This window comes from Neolamprologus multifasciatus, chromosome 3 (genome assembly GCF_963576455.1).
Source record: "Neolamprologus multifasciatus chromosome 3, fNeoMul1.2, whole genome shotgun sequence".
NCBI lineage: Eukaryota > Metazoa > Chordata > Actinopteri > Cichliformes > Cichlidae > Neolamprologus > Neolamprologus multifasciatus.
The window spans coordinates 5687372-5702483 of record NC_140441.1 but is presented as its reverse complement, the minus strand read 5'-3'; the positions used below and the strand labels follow the sequence as shown (position 1 = coordinate 5702483).

At 44.6% G+C, this 15112-nt stretch overlaps 1 protein-coding gene across 1 annotated transcript in view; it reads left to right on the top strand.

The window, feature by feature from the left end:
* Positions 1-1013: 1013 nt before the first annotated feature.
* corin (corin, serine peptidase) overlaps positions 1014-15112 on the top strand; it is a 29115-nt gene continuing 15016 nt past the window's right edge. The window contains exons 1-8 of the mRNA XM_085154939.1: positions 1014-1582; positions 3505-3655; positions 6630-6938; positions 9807-9918; positions 10095-10199; positions 11376-11599; positions 13682-13795; positions 14769-14876. Coding sequence (XP_085011065.1) covers positions 1520-1582; positions 3505-3655; positions 6630-6938; positions 9807-9918; positions 10095-10199; positions 11376-11599; positions 13682-13795; positions 14769-14876 — 1186 coding nt within the window. The 5' untranslated portion in view covers positions 1014-1519. The remainder of the gene's footprint in view (positions 1583-3504; positions 3656-6629; positions 6939-9806; positions 9919-10094; positions 10200-11375; positions 11600-13681; positions 13796-14768; positions 14877-15112) is intronic.

Genomic DNA, 15112 nt, shown 5'->3' with positions numbered 1-15112 from the left:
AAACTAATGGGCTGCGTCACCGTGGTTACGCCCATTTATGTTTGTATTAAGCTTCTCAGAGTAATTAAAACCACCTTCAGCTGCAATATTAAAGCGATGCAAATGTTAAGATATCAAAAATGATCTCGTCATATCACAGATATGAGTCTTGAGTCCAATAAGTACAGCTGTATATCTTCATACTACAAGTTTTATGACTTTTCAGCATCAAAATAAATGTAAATGTCTTCTGTACACAGACTGTACATAAATGATGGACACTGTGATGCCACTCATTGGTTAATGAAGCCTCAAGCTGCCTTGGGAAATTGGAGGTGGTGAGAGAGGGACGTCGTGAGGCCAACGACGCGACGTGCAACGAGCACGCTCTCTCTGAACTTCCTGTTTCACTCAGTTTGAGCTGAATACCACAACTGATAAACTTGTGAAATCATTCAGACTTGATCAGGAAAGGAGCAGCGTTCAATAAGCACAAGTCTTTCTGTCCTCCAATCAGAAGGTTAATGCACTTCTGTGCTGGCTTCAGTTCAGAAACAAAAACTATGTCCATCTCTTTACACCAACCACCTTTTTTGTTAATGTTCTGACTTCCTGTGAGCCCCTCCTTGCTCGTTTGTAATCCCCCTTGTGTGACCTTTAAAACAAAGTTTCAGGAAACGCCCCTCCCACTGAAGCTTGGTCATGGTGAATGTTTACAGAAGGAGGTTAAAAGCCTTTCTTCCCCATCTGAGTTTGCAACAGCTGGTGACAAAATCACCACACAACAGATTTATCTGCAACATTGTAGTTACATTGTAGAACATCGTAACTATGACTACGACCATCAAAGTCATCAAAAAAGAAACATTATTACAAGTTAACATCATGAATACGTTACATGTATGTTGTGCTGTCAGACTCTTTTTAGCATTTAAAACATTCAGCGAGCACAGACCGCCTCTGTGGTGTCCACTCCTCACTGATGAGTCACAGCTCTGGAAACGCCCCTGCTGTTGAAACTGGGGCACCTCTTAATACTCTTAATGCACCTGTTTACCTCCATCCTATGATAGTAAACTCCACCCATCTCAGACTCTCTATGCTGCTTCTGTTTGTCTCCAGGGCAGACCCATCCACCCACCCATCCACCCTCTCCCTGCCACTTCCCAGGTGGATGCAGATGTAACCAGAGAGTTCAGAGTCTGATTTGTGTTTGTATTCCTGACGGAACTTTCGGAGGTGTCTCGCACCCGTTGGGGGTACCCCCTGCTGAGGCGCGCACATGTGCGGCAGCAGCTTTGAAGCTGGCGCTCAGGGCGGCACGAGGCTCCGGCCCTGCACCTGAATCCAGGAGCGTTAATCCCACGTTAAGACCTCCTCACGTGGGCACGACCTGAGCTGTGTGACAGTAAACAGCGGAGGGGGAGGAGACGGGGTAGGGGCGGAGCCAACGTGTCTCGTTCCCGGTTAGTTAGCGGAGCAGCTCGCGGGCAGCAGACAGAGGGATGGTCTCGCGCTCGGCGGCGGGCAGCAGCAGGTCATGTTGTCCGCGCGGCTGGAGACCTGCCCGCGTGTCACCTTCAGCGGAGCGGGAACTGCGGCGGTGAGTGCCCCCCTCGCTCTCTCTCTCTGTGTCCCCGCTGTCTGCGGAGCTCTCTCTACCTCTGTCCCCGCTTCTGCTGCTGTCCTTGGTGTCCGTCCTCTGTCCTCTCCGCCTCTCCGTGCTGCTGCTGCTGCAGACTCTTCTTATTCTCCAACACTTCAAAGATATTTCAAGGCTTTAATCAGAGAAGCGTCAACAGAAAACTGACACAAATATGTTTTTATTTCTGTTTTATTTCAGCCAAATCTCATTGAGTCATCTCTGTTTGAAATAACCGGTCACAGAAATAATTACAGATTTATTTTCTGTTTACCTTTTTTTATGTTACTGTCACATTTGTGCAAAAGTCAGTGCACTTTTGCTATAACATTTACCTGAGGGCACAGGTGTGCTCAGGAGCATGAAGCATGTAGGAAACACGATGTTGTTCCGATATCTGACTTTTAATGTCGTGTAGTGATGTAGCGATGTCCGTCTGTGTAGAGTTTCCAGCGAATGTGAGCTCTGATGGTTATTAAACTGCACCCAGAAAACAGCAGCTACACTTTCATTTCTTTATTAATAACTCTGATAAATTTAATTTCTTCTTAATAAATGTAATTTCTTTTCTCAATGGCACCTTAGATTCGATCATGTTTGGGTGATTAGTGGATCTCTGTTTATTCATAAAGACTTTGATTTATTTTGATGTCAAATTTAAAAAGTCATATTAATTGTGGCTCCAGCTGAAGCTCCTGACGCGTCTCCGTTTCTACAAGATGATCCAGGAAACAGCTGAAAGTTCACACACACGCTCTCAGACCTGATGGTGTGCACTCGTTTACCTGCTAAACACGGTCGCCTCCTGATCAATACATTTGTGATGTTTCGGAGACTAAATGATTACAAACTTAGTTATTAACAGAGAGTTGTAGTGCTGGAAGAATCAGAGCAAGTTTAATAACTACAGCTAATAATTAAAATAGATACAAAACAAACAGTTTACTCACATCTGATCAGAAAGTTTTATTATGTTTGACTCTTTTTCTTAAATAAAAACATTATTGAGATTAAGAACATGATGATGTTGTAGAAAGCTGACATTTAAACTGTGTTTTCTTTATGTTGTGTGACAGTAAACTGGGTGTTTTTGATTATATAAATATGTCAGAACCAATAAATATGAACAGTTTTAAGAATTTACTTTATTAACCTCTTAAGCCCCAACGCCCCCTGATACGGGGGCAAAAGGCAGGAGATCGGGTTAGGGGCTTAAGAGGTTAATGCCTGAGGATTATGTGATTTCAGTTGCTCCAAGACAGACGAACAGTAACCGACTGAAATAAATACAAATAAAATTACAAAATATATACAAATAGCTCAATTCTAAATATCCACAATGTTGCAGAGATTAAATATGATTCACATCGTCTGATCTGCTCCTTACTTAATTTGCCCTTCAAAGTAAAAGTCTGTGGTGTAAGACGTACATAAATAAATAAATAGTGAGCTTCTTGTTATTATTGTCGTGCAATAAAAAGAAAATGAGCCACGCTGCAGCTTTCACACGCTCTTTCAGATGCACAGCAGACGTTGTGGTAACGAATCAGCCAATCAGCACATCATACAGAGCAGCTCCACAGAGAGAGAGGGGGTGGTGGAGTGAGCAGTATTTAAAGTGGGGGGGCTGCTGTGTGGTGTCAGGTGTCGGCTCGTTGTCACATCGCTTCAAAAATAGCTTCGGCGCGTCCAACGGAAACTCTGAGAGGGCAGAAACACCCCGAGCACCCACACCTCTGCTCTCTGTAAAAATAACCTTCAGTGGAAGAAGGGGGCGGGGCTAAACAGACAGCATAGAGCCAGAAGCCTGCTCTTTTGTGCTCTGATAACCTGGATCCTGGTGTTTTATGAGTCCTCTGAATGTCTCTCTGTGTCCCACAAAGAATCTGGCTCGAGGACCCCAGGCAAGGATGGGCGGGGAGGCGTGTCCCCACAAGCTGGGCTCCACCAATCACCTTCGGCTTCTCCTCTACATCCTGATTCCCACCGTGAGCCTGCTGGCCGGCCTCCTGCTGCTCGTCCTGGTCCTCACTGGTAGAGACACACAAACACAGTCTGGCTGATGACCTCTGAGGTCAAAGACTCCATCTTCACTTTCAGTCTGGACATGACCCTGATATCACTCCACCCTCCTTCTCTGTCCTCTAATCTCCACCCGTCCTTCTGATTCTTTGTCTCTTTCCTCCCTTTTCCCTTCTTTTTCCTTCCCATTCACACCATCATTCCTTCCTTTTTATTTATTTTTACTTCATTATTTCTCTTTTTACTTTCCTCAGTTTAGTTTCCATCTTTCCCTCCGTCACTGCTACATCCTCCTTCTTTCCCCTGAGTCATCCTCTTTCTGCCTTCATCCCTCCTTTCTCTCGATGAAGAGGAGCTACAGAGGGATGAGGGGGGAATGATGGAGGCACGGTGAACAGATTGATGTGTGTAGGAGGAGAGGTGTGCATGTGTGTCACCATGACAGCAGGGAGTCCCTCAGCCAATCAGCACGAGGATCAGACTGAATTTCAAATATTTACGCAGGTAGTAAAAGAGACGCGGCAGCATCTGTCCATCTTCACCATCCTCCTCCTCCCCCAGCTATCGTCTTCACCCCCATCACCTTTTCAGCCTCCCCCCTCATCGTTTCTCTTCCTCCACTGGATTTTCCTTCCTTTATTTTCTCGTGTCTGCTTTGATGATTCATTTCTTTCTCAAATGTATTCGATTCAGTCTTATTTCTCTTTCTGAACACACACACACACAAATACCACAAACATTGTCTGAATAAACTTTTTTAATTTACACTAACAGAAAATTTGAGAACTTATTCTCCTCGCAGTGAGAGCTCCTCTCCTCTTTCTTCTTCGTTGGTTTCTTCTCCCTCTGCAGCTGTTTTTCTTTTGTCTTCTTCTCTCCCCATTACACACTTAATGGTCTTTGCAGAGCCTCCTGCTTGTCTCCGTCTGTTTTCAGAGTGAGAGCCGTCACATTCACTCTTCAGCAGTTTTTATTTCTCAGCCTCCGACTGAACGATGATCCACAGTCACGCTGTGTGCACATCACACCTGGCTCTCACCGTTGGACGGTGTTGTTGAGTCTCCTCAAGCAGCAGCAGAAGGTTTCAGAGTGTTCTTCTGAGCTTTGTCAAAAGCAGCAGCCCGCAGCCTCACATGTGTCCTCATCAGGGGCGTGAAGGGAACTTTCTGCTGAGCGCAGCAGGAAACCAATCACACCGACAGCTTTTAGTGCTCCTGATTATTGCAGATATCTGCTGCGGGGGGGTGGGTGGGGGGTGGGTGGGGGAGGAATCAGGCTGTTTTTTTAATCGAATCAACAAATAAAAAATGATAAGTTCAGTTTTAGTCAAATTAAAGTCAGCGTGAGAACATCAGCAAATAAAATCTGGTTAATCTTCACTGCAGAGCTTTTCTCTGGTCCTTCACACCAGCTCGCCGTCTGACAACCATATTTGTAATTCGAGATCTACTGACCAATGATTTTGAAATGGCTCTGCTGCATGCAGGTAAGCAGCCTGAGCACAGAGCAAATGAAGGTAAATTGCAGTCTGAAAACCATCGACTATCATTTTTCCATCCATCCTATTCAAGCTGTCACAGACCCGGCGGCAGGACACACCTGGACAGGTCCATCCAGCGCTCCGTTTCTTGATTTCCTTCCTGAATTTCTTGTGGCGTTCGCTCTGATTAATGGTTCCAGCTGTGGGACTTACACTTTGGCACCAGTTTTATTTATTTATTTGATGGAAGTCAGAGACCACTCACGTTCATTTCTGACTTGTGGGCTGACCTGAGATCTGTGTCTGTAGGCGGAGCTTCAGTAGCTGTTTATCAGTAGCTATATTATTTATATACAGTGACGAGTGGCCTGTTTCACAGTCATGTGGTGTCAATTTCAGGGAGACACTCGGGACACGTACCCACTGATATTTACAGCGCACCCACTCCCCTCCTTACGCTGCATAAAAACAGCCTCCAAGTGCACGACTTATGTATGCATGTATGCTCCTTCACATACGCGAAGACGTCTCTGTCATAAAACGATGTAACAAACGTGCAAAATGAAAATTCCTCGTTTGATTTGTTTCCACCAGAGCTGAGAGGAATCTCACATGTCGGCAGTAATTCAGTGTTTGAGGGGGTGAAGCCGATGATCTGTCAGTGACTCATTTGTAACATTTATACCAGAAATGCAAATGATGAAACCCACGGCTGTGTAAAGAGATTACCATGGTAACCAGCTCTGTCTGACACGGCTGTGCTGTCTCATTAATAGTTTCTTTTCTTTGCCGGAAATGTCATAAAGACAGACGCGGCCGGGGAGTTGATGAAAAACAGTGCTTTAAAAACTCTAAAGTAACAAAGGGAGGAAGAAAGGAAGGGGTGGGGAGACTCACTGTGAGATGTACCGTAACCTCACACCAGCAGGGCGAGGGACAACAATGGAGTCAGTCAAGGAAATATTCAAGACAGGAAGAGAAAAAAGGCAGGAAGTGAAAACAGAGAAAGCCAAAGAGGACTTGACCTTCAAAATAAAAGAGAAATGAGACTCAAAAGCAGAGAGGGGAACACATTTATCAACTCAAAAGCTTCTTTTCCATTAAGAACTTGGGATTCCTGTCCCTTCATTTTGTGGCATTTTCCATTCTCGCCATAACTGAGAGTTTTGCTTCCTTTATTGATGACACACCTGTAGAAAAGAGTCAGTGAGTTCATGGACGTTTAGGTTAAATGTGACCACCCCTGGAGAATACAGACATTTAGGTTTCTGTGAAAGGAGAGCACTTCTTAGTTTTTATATCTTCTAAATTATTAAATTGTCAAATTATTTCCTTAAAACTATTTGAAATTTTGGACTTTTTGTGGAAAAATGTGGATCCAGCGTGTGACACCACACAGCACTCATTCATTCATGAACTGAAGCCACGCTCATGGACGTTCATGAGCTCAGAATCATGCCTGAACCGCCTCCTATGATTGGCTGATACCTGTGTCTTCCTCTGCAGGTATATTTGGCAGCACTCACTTGGACCCCAGCCTCCTCCCCTCGCCCAAACCCATTGCCGACAGCAACCCTGGTTACCACAGCAACAGCACAAGTGACCCCTACCCCGCCTCCTCATTCACGGTGGAAACCGTCACGTATTCGCCACAGAACCGCAGCGAGAGCACACCTGCCACCACCGGCGTTCCCCCGGTGACCTCTTCTCAGGCTCCGCCCACTCAGCCATACACAACGCCCCCTGATTGGCTTGGCTCTGTGACATCGCTGAGCACCGCTTGGCCGAGCAGCGCCGCCTCTGCGCCCGACACAGGTATGAGGTGTGAGCAGGAAAGATGGAAGCAGCAGGGGGTTGTGGGAAACGCAGCTTTTAAAAGACCTGAGTAATGCCGCGGCTAAGGATGAACTACAAATCCCACAGTCCTCTGCAGTCTGTGTCCTTCCTGCTATCTGTCTGTCTGTTGTTGTTGTGTCCTTTCCCGTCAAACAGTAAAATCTTATTAGGCTCCATTAGTGTCGACTGGACGAGTTGATACCTGCGAGTAGCTGCAGAGGATGAGCTGCATTCAGATCTGCTGTCCTCTCCTCTGCTGACCTGACGGGCTGAGTGTGTGTGTGTGCATCTGTGCTGATAAATCGTTTGTTGGGTTGCTATTTTAAAATTCCCCTCGTCTCCGTCTCTCTCTGTTCCTCTGCTGTCCTTCAGTGTCTCTCTGTCTGTTCCCATGTATTAATGTGCAGTCGAGGTGAATGCTAATGAGCCTCAGTCTGTCCCGCGCTCTGATTGGACACTGGACACTCACCAGATTTGGTGGACGTTTGACCTCCTGCCCAGTTCGGCCACCTTGTTAAAAAGGGTCACGCTCAGTGATTAACCGACTCTCTGATGACTCAGATTTCTCCCACTGAGACAACAAGTTAGGCCCTGAAGGTGTCGGCGGTGTCACCTGGCTGTTTGTCATGCTAATGCTAGCTACGAGTGTCTTCTTAAAGCACTGACATTGATACATCCAACTGTGGACAATCGCACGATCTGATATCCTCGTGATGGTGTTGTTCCCAGATCATCATACTAAAGGTTGTTCCAGGATCAACATTGCAAGTGACCAATCAGAATGTTGTGATGTCATACTTTTGCGACTTCGGGAAAAAACGGCGTAAAACAAAAAACTGTACTTAAGCTGCGAGAAACCGCCTCTGTCTGCCGATCAACGGACCCTGACCCTGACCCTTTAATAAACGCTAAGCAGAATTGATATTGTCCTTGCAACATTGGAATTTCATAAATGCACGAATGGGTTGGTGCGCAAAAGAATAACGTCACAATAATGTGATTGGTCACTTGCAATGTTGAACCTGGAACAACATTTTCATGATGATCTGGGAACAACACCAACATGACGATATCAGATCATCCGTGGACGCACAATCCAACCAATTACAGGCGAGGTTTAAACACAGAAAGACCTCAATTTACTGTCATTTGTTATTAGTTATTTGTTATCTTACTAAGTTATTTGCCCCTAAAAATCTCAGAAGGATGGTCTTACTTATCCTGGAAGGCATTAGTTTGGCCTACAGTAAGCATCCATCCATCCAGACGTCCATTCCTTTGTCCATTTGGGGATCTGTGGCAGCAGCTTATTCTAGTCTTAAGCTAGCAAAGTTTTCCAGTTACTATATAATCTCTGAGTGTACCCTTTTTGCCATTGTCCCAAAAACCTCTAAAGGACATCCTGATCAGATGCCAAAACTGATTGGCTGGCTCCTCTGAAGGAGCAGCAGCTCAGCTCACCAGATGTTTGCACTTCTTACTTTGTCCCTAACAGTCAGTCTGGGACCCTCCCTGATGTTTCAGTCACTTCCTTTTGTTGGTTGCTATCCTCTCCTCACCCCAACTGGTCGTAGCAGATAGCTGCCCCTCTGAGCCTGGTTCTACCGGAGGTTCCTTCCTGTTATAGGGGAGTTTTTCCTTCCCACCAAGTGCTTGCTCAGAGGGGGTCGTCTGATTGTTGGGTTTTTTCTCTATGTTGCTTTGAGGTGGCTGTGATGTGGAGCTGCATAAATTAAACTGAATTGACTGCTCGTGACCACAGGTGAGGGTTAGATTGTAGATTGACCATTATGACGAAAGATTGTTTTTCTTTGATTATGACCATAATATTTAAAAATAAACGCTGACATTCCATGAAAATCGTGCAGGTGAAAAATGCCAGTACAGTTTTGGTTAGATCAAACACGGGTGCTCCCATTGGCTTTAGGTCAATCCAATCCAACGCATTGGCACAGTCAAAAGAATTCAACAGTTCCTGAATGCAAATGTTTCTGCATAGATTTTTCAGTGATATTAGGGTCATTATGGTAATCCCAAGTAGGGCGCCACATCCAACTCTTGGCAAATAACCCAGAGAACAAAAAGCAAACAGCAAGACAAAATAATAAACAGACAGTAAAAACTCAAAGGTCTGATAAAACATCTGTTTCCTGTAGAGCTCTATCACACTCCCTCACTTTCAGCTCAACCTTTGCTGCAACACCATGCCTGGGATTACTGTAATGACCCGAATTTCACCATTGGAATTCTTTCAATTGACCAAATGGTTCAGGAGTTATGGGAGCTACAGGTTCGATTTCAGAGGATTCAAATCTGATAACTGTGAGTTTCACCTGCTGGTTTTTGCTGTTTGCCATCATTTTCACAAGATCAGCAAACTTTAGCCACCAGACGCTGCTGGTGCATTTACCTCCAGAGCAGCCATCAAAGTTCTCCAGAAGACTCCAACAGAACAAACACAAAGGGACCAGTTCAGGGACTCCAGTTAGCTGAGGCGAAGTCTAGTAGACAGCTAGCAGCAAAGAGTCTGTGACAGCTCTATCAAACAGCGAGGATACTAAGCCAGTAATAACCCATGAAGCACAGCTTCCATCTGGGAAACAAAACACAACAATGACAGTGGTCAACGTCCACCAAACACATCACGTCGTGGGCAACAATGAAGTGAAATATCACTAATAAAACAAAGATCTGTGAAAACCAAACATGCACCAAAAAGTTGTTGTTGAGAAGCATAAAATATTAGAAACTATAAACAAGCATGTTTTATAACGAGGCTGCAATGACGACAGCAGCCTGCAGGGGCAGCGTTCAGGGTTTGATCCTCGTGACCTCGTCTCTGTGCAGGTAGCTGCCAGCTGATCGTGGAGCCTCAGTGTCACATGTTGCCCTACAATCAGACGTGGCTGTCCTCCTCCGTCGCCGTGGTGAAGAGCTCAGAGGTCGACATGTTGCTAAGGTAACAGCTACTTCCACTAAAAGTCATTGAATTATCTACGGACGGCTGTTTCATACTGAAAAGAAGACGACACAATTAATCATGTCAGGGTTTCATTACTTTTAACACTTAAATGATCCAAACGATTCATCGACGAGTAGACGAGTGTTAGCTGAACGCCAGCGTGTGTGTTGCAGGTTCTTCAGCTACCTCAGCAGACTCTCGTGCTACAGACACATCATGCTCTTCGGCTGCTCGCTGGCTCTGCCCGAGTGCATCGCAGCTGACGGCACACACAACAGGTAACGCACACACAAACCTACAGTCAGCTGTTTCCACACACAGACCTTACTTGGCCTATTTCACAGCCTCTCCAGTTTCCATATAAGCAGCTCGCTGCTGTGGAGGTCGTCAGTGTCGACCTTTCTGGACTTGACCTGGGATTGAAGATTGATTGAAGAGTCTGATGTGAGCTGGAGGGCCGCTCTGACCAGACGACAAACATAAAACACTTAAAAAATATAGAAACTGTTTATATTAAGAGAAAGGTGGTGAGAATCCACATGTCTCCATCCACATGTCCACCTATTTTAATCTGTCCAGAACTGAAGCTGATGTTTGCTCCTTTACTTGTCCTTATATTATCTGTAAGCTTCTTTGCTGTGACTAGAAAAGCCTGAACCCTGAGTGGACCTTTGAGAAGATTGAAATATGGTCTTATCTGTTTCTCAGATATCACAGTCGTCTCTGGACACTCATAAAACTCGTAATTAGACAATTAGAGCTCAGTGTTAGGTTGCTGTTTGATCGCAGTGTCAAATGTTCTCATCAGCAACACTATCCAGCTGCTCTGCTGCTCAGGGCGAGGGGAGGTCCCAGGGCATTAATAAAGTCAGCGCGCTGCACGCTCAAACAGGTGGTGCCCTTATTATGTCTCAGTTTCAGCTTTGAGCACAGTGCCAGAGGCTCCAGGTGCGAACTCGGTCCAGAGTGAAACAGCGTTTCTTCTTCCCTTTCCTCGTTCCCTAGCATCATGCTTTGTTCAAACAGCATGTTGGATTAGTTTCAGGAGGAAGCTACTGATATCAAAGACACAGAATAAAGTGCATCTGTCCAAAGCTGTCAGGAATGTTGGAGGTACCAAAACGCTCAGGTCTTCTTTACTGCCTCACAGTGCCGAGCAGCTTCTCAGTTTACCTAAACCTTGAATCTCGAATGCGAATGTTGTCTTTCAGTTCCAGCACGTTCAGCAAAGACTGAACTTCCTCAGCTATAAAACACAAACAAGAACATCAGCTGTTCACACAGTAAGTGGGACAGCAGCTGTATGTGTGTATACGGCTAATAATAACACCCTCCAAACTCAGAGGGCACACACACACCTTCAGTGTCAGTTTCCACTCCAGACGACCTCTGACTGGAGGATTATGGGACTTTTTTAATGATGCTCCCTGACGTCCGCGTATGTGTGTGTGCAGGACGGTCGTGTTGCCCTGCGCGTCGTTCTGCGAGGCGGCGAGAGAAGGCTGCGAGCCAGTCCTACAGATGTTCAATGCCTCCTGGCCTGACTTCCTGCGCTGCTCCCAGTTCAGCAACACCACCTCTGCTTTGTCACCACCGTCACCACCATCATCACCTTCGCCAACAGGTCTCCTCACGTCACCTGCCTGCTACACACCGCGACAGATTAAAGGGAAACCCTGTGAGTACAAACCACACACAAGACTGAAGTCCTTGTATGTGCTCCAGACAGACATGTACCTAACATAATGAATGCTCTTGGTCCTCTTTCAACATTTGTGGGTCTATCAGGAACTTCGGGGTAACCTTTGATTCTGCTCTTACCCTGGATGTCCACGTCAAATCTCTGGTTCGGTCATGCTTCTATCATTTAAGAAACATTTCTAAATTGAGCCCCATAGTGTCTCATACTGAACTGGAGATTGTTATTCATGCATTCATTTCATCACGATTGGACTACTGTAATTCACTGATTACATGTCTAAACAAAAACTCCCTGGAGCGTCTGCAGATTGTCCAAAATGTGCAGCATTTTGGACAATCTGCAGACGCTCCAGGCAAGCGTCTTGCCTGGAGCGAGCAGCCTTGCTCGCTCCAGGCAAGCAAGGCTGCAGACGCTCCAGGCAAGCAAGGCTTCTGACAAAAACATCGAAATACTCTCATGTGACACCGTTGCTTATACAGCTGCACTGGCTCCCCGTTGAATTCAGAGTCCATTTTAAGATTCTGTTTCTGACATTTAAAGCTCTTCAAGAACAAGCACCAGCGTACATCATTGAACTTTTGAACTTATGCCCTATGCCCCTAGTAGGTCCCTGAGGTCTTGTGATCAGGGCCTACTTTTTATTCAGTATACAAGACTGAAAACCAAGGGTGATAGAGCTTTTGCTACTGTGGCCGCCAGACTGTGGATCTCTCTTCCTCAGAACTTAAGACTCAGTGATTACTTTTAAAAAACAGCTAAAAACACATCTTTTTAGAATTGCATTTTGTTAACTTTTGACTGTTTTTTTTTGTCTTGTAAAGCACTTTGTGATCTTTTATCTAGAAATGTGCTATATAAATAAAATTTTACTTACTTACTTACATAAAATCCTTCACTCACCAAAACTGGAGCTCAGACCTCTGTCAGTTGGAAAAATTAGCCAATCAGCTAACGTATTAGCTCAGATAATTTCATTAAAACATTCTAAAGGCAATGACATTTGATTTGGGACAATGACAAATTTAGGCCTTTAACGGAGTGATAAATCTGACGACTTTTTTGTTTTCTTTTTGCTGTCTGAGAGGAGTGTATGTTCATGTAGTATTTAGAATGTTGGACTGTTTGCAAGTCATTAAAATGTAAAAAAAATAATAAAGATATTGTTGGAAAAAAAAACATTCTAAAGGCTCCAAACTCAATCCAGAGTCCAGGTCCAGGAACTCCAGTTAGCAGCTATCATCCACCTGACCCGTAATAGTACAAACTTTAAGCCTTAAACTTCTTAAAGGTGAATGAAATGTACACCTGTTGTTATAATCGTTATCTACAGAGACCAGTTTTTGAACTATTTTTGTAACAAGTAGTAAACATGTTAATTTCTCCTGTAAAGTTTTAAAACGGGAGTTTGTGGAAATGGACTTAGACAAGAATATGATTCGAATCTGAATAAAAGGTAGAGGACCCATGATAGAGCCTTGTGGAACTCCACAACCTGAAACCAGTCTGTGACGCCCTGTTCTCACAGTTAATCTGCTGCTTACTGCATTGAGTAAAAATGATTTGGGTTCGAACGTTTTCAGGTGAGATCTCGGAGTCACCAGTAAATACAGTTTCCATTTACGCTAGCCCTTACGATGTAGCCAAAGTCTTTTTTCCACAAAGTCTCATGTATTCAAACTTGTACAACTTCCCCGTCTGTATATCTGTGAAACTCCGAGCTTCTGATGATGATACTGAGACATTAAAACTGCAGTAAAAACCAACACAGTCACACATTCGTGTCTTCAAACCAGCTTCAAACCACATCTTACAAAAACTGAGAGCTACACAACCTGAGACATGGGAGTTAGCAAAAAGTGGACATGATGTCAGTTTTCACATCAACGTTGTTCACGAGGCAGTGCGAGTACAGAATGACCCTTAAGTTATAGTTCTGGTCGTGACCGAAAACAGTTTCTCTATCGGCCAAGTGGACATTAGAGGGACTGCAACTTTTTATACGTCATAAATATTGTTGTTGTACATCACTGCTGTGCTCTCTCTCTGATTGGTTGGCAGCCGTATGTGGCGGGAAAGATCATTACTTGTGTGCGACTGGGATTTGCATCCCTCAGAAACTGGTGTGCAACGGCTACAACGACTGTGATGACTGGAGCGACGAAACACACTGTGGTGAGCACACACACACACACACACACGCACACACACACACACACACACACACTCTATTGTGGTCTGTGTAAATAGCAGGAAACGTTTCAGCCCGTCGTCATGGTGTTTGCAGGTGATTGAGTGGATGACAGTGGTATGGTCGCTCTGTCACAGAAAGGTGGTTGCCATGGTAATATAGAGAATCTATAGGCAGCGACTATCAGAAAGGCAAAAGGGGAGAGAGAGAGTTGTCTCTTTGTCTTTTAATGTCTCTCTCCCTCTTTGTGAGCCTTCTTTTACCAGCAGAGGTTTATGTGGCTGTAAAAGTCACACATGACAACGAGTGAAGGAAGAACGACAAACAGCTATAAAGTGAGAAACCAACACAACAGGAAGAACTGAAGAGGACAGGAGGGAGAGGACGAGAAGATTAAACATGAGACAGTTTCAATATTCATCAGGTCTCCTGTTAGTTTGAAGTTCACATCCTTTATTTGGAGTCTTTACCTGTTTCACATTCCCTATGGAAATGTTATAACAGAGAAACTGCACATGAGAGAGCTGATTTCAAACGTACATCTTCTAGTATTTAGAACTATTTATAATTTTTAGGGTTTTAAGAGGTTAAAGACAAAAGAAAGTGCAAAAGAGGCCAGACTTAACCATTCATAAATGTGAAGAAAAGAAAAGAAAATGTGAAAAAAAAAAACAAAAAAAAAAACAGGGAGCCAGAAACAAAACAAGAGGAAACAAAATAAAGAAATCAGTTGAATGAACCACGTTGCTGCTGAAAAGCTTCAAGATTTGACAAACAAAGTTATTCTAAAGGTGGATTGTTAAAAAAATGTTCCATTACATCTCTTTTCTGTTTTTTTACTCTGTGCTCTGTCAGGAACGTGATTATTATTGTGAAGAAAAATAAATATCTAACATGAGATAAAAGAAAAAACACATGAAGAAGTGCTGGTCATGTGACTCCCTCTCTCTCTCTCAGTGTGTGCAGATGGCGAGTTTCACTGTAACACGGGTCGGTGTCTCTCGCCCGCTCTGGTGTGTGACGGCTATGACGACTGTGGAGACCTGAGTGATGAGCTCAACTGTGGTAAGACCACACACACACACACACACACACACACACACACACACACACACACACACACACACACATCCATCACAGAGTATCACACACTCAGGGTGACGCAGTTTGGCAGCTCAGGATCAGCTGTGAAATCAGAGAGAGGGGAAGTGTGGACGAGGGGAATCCACCACCTGTCCATCTGACACAGACACATTTTTGTATCTCTGTGAGGACCCACGCTGAGATAAACAGTCTGAGAT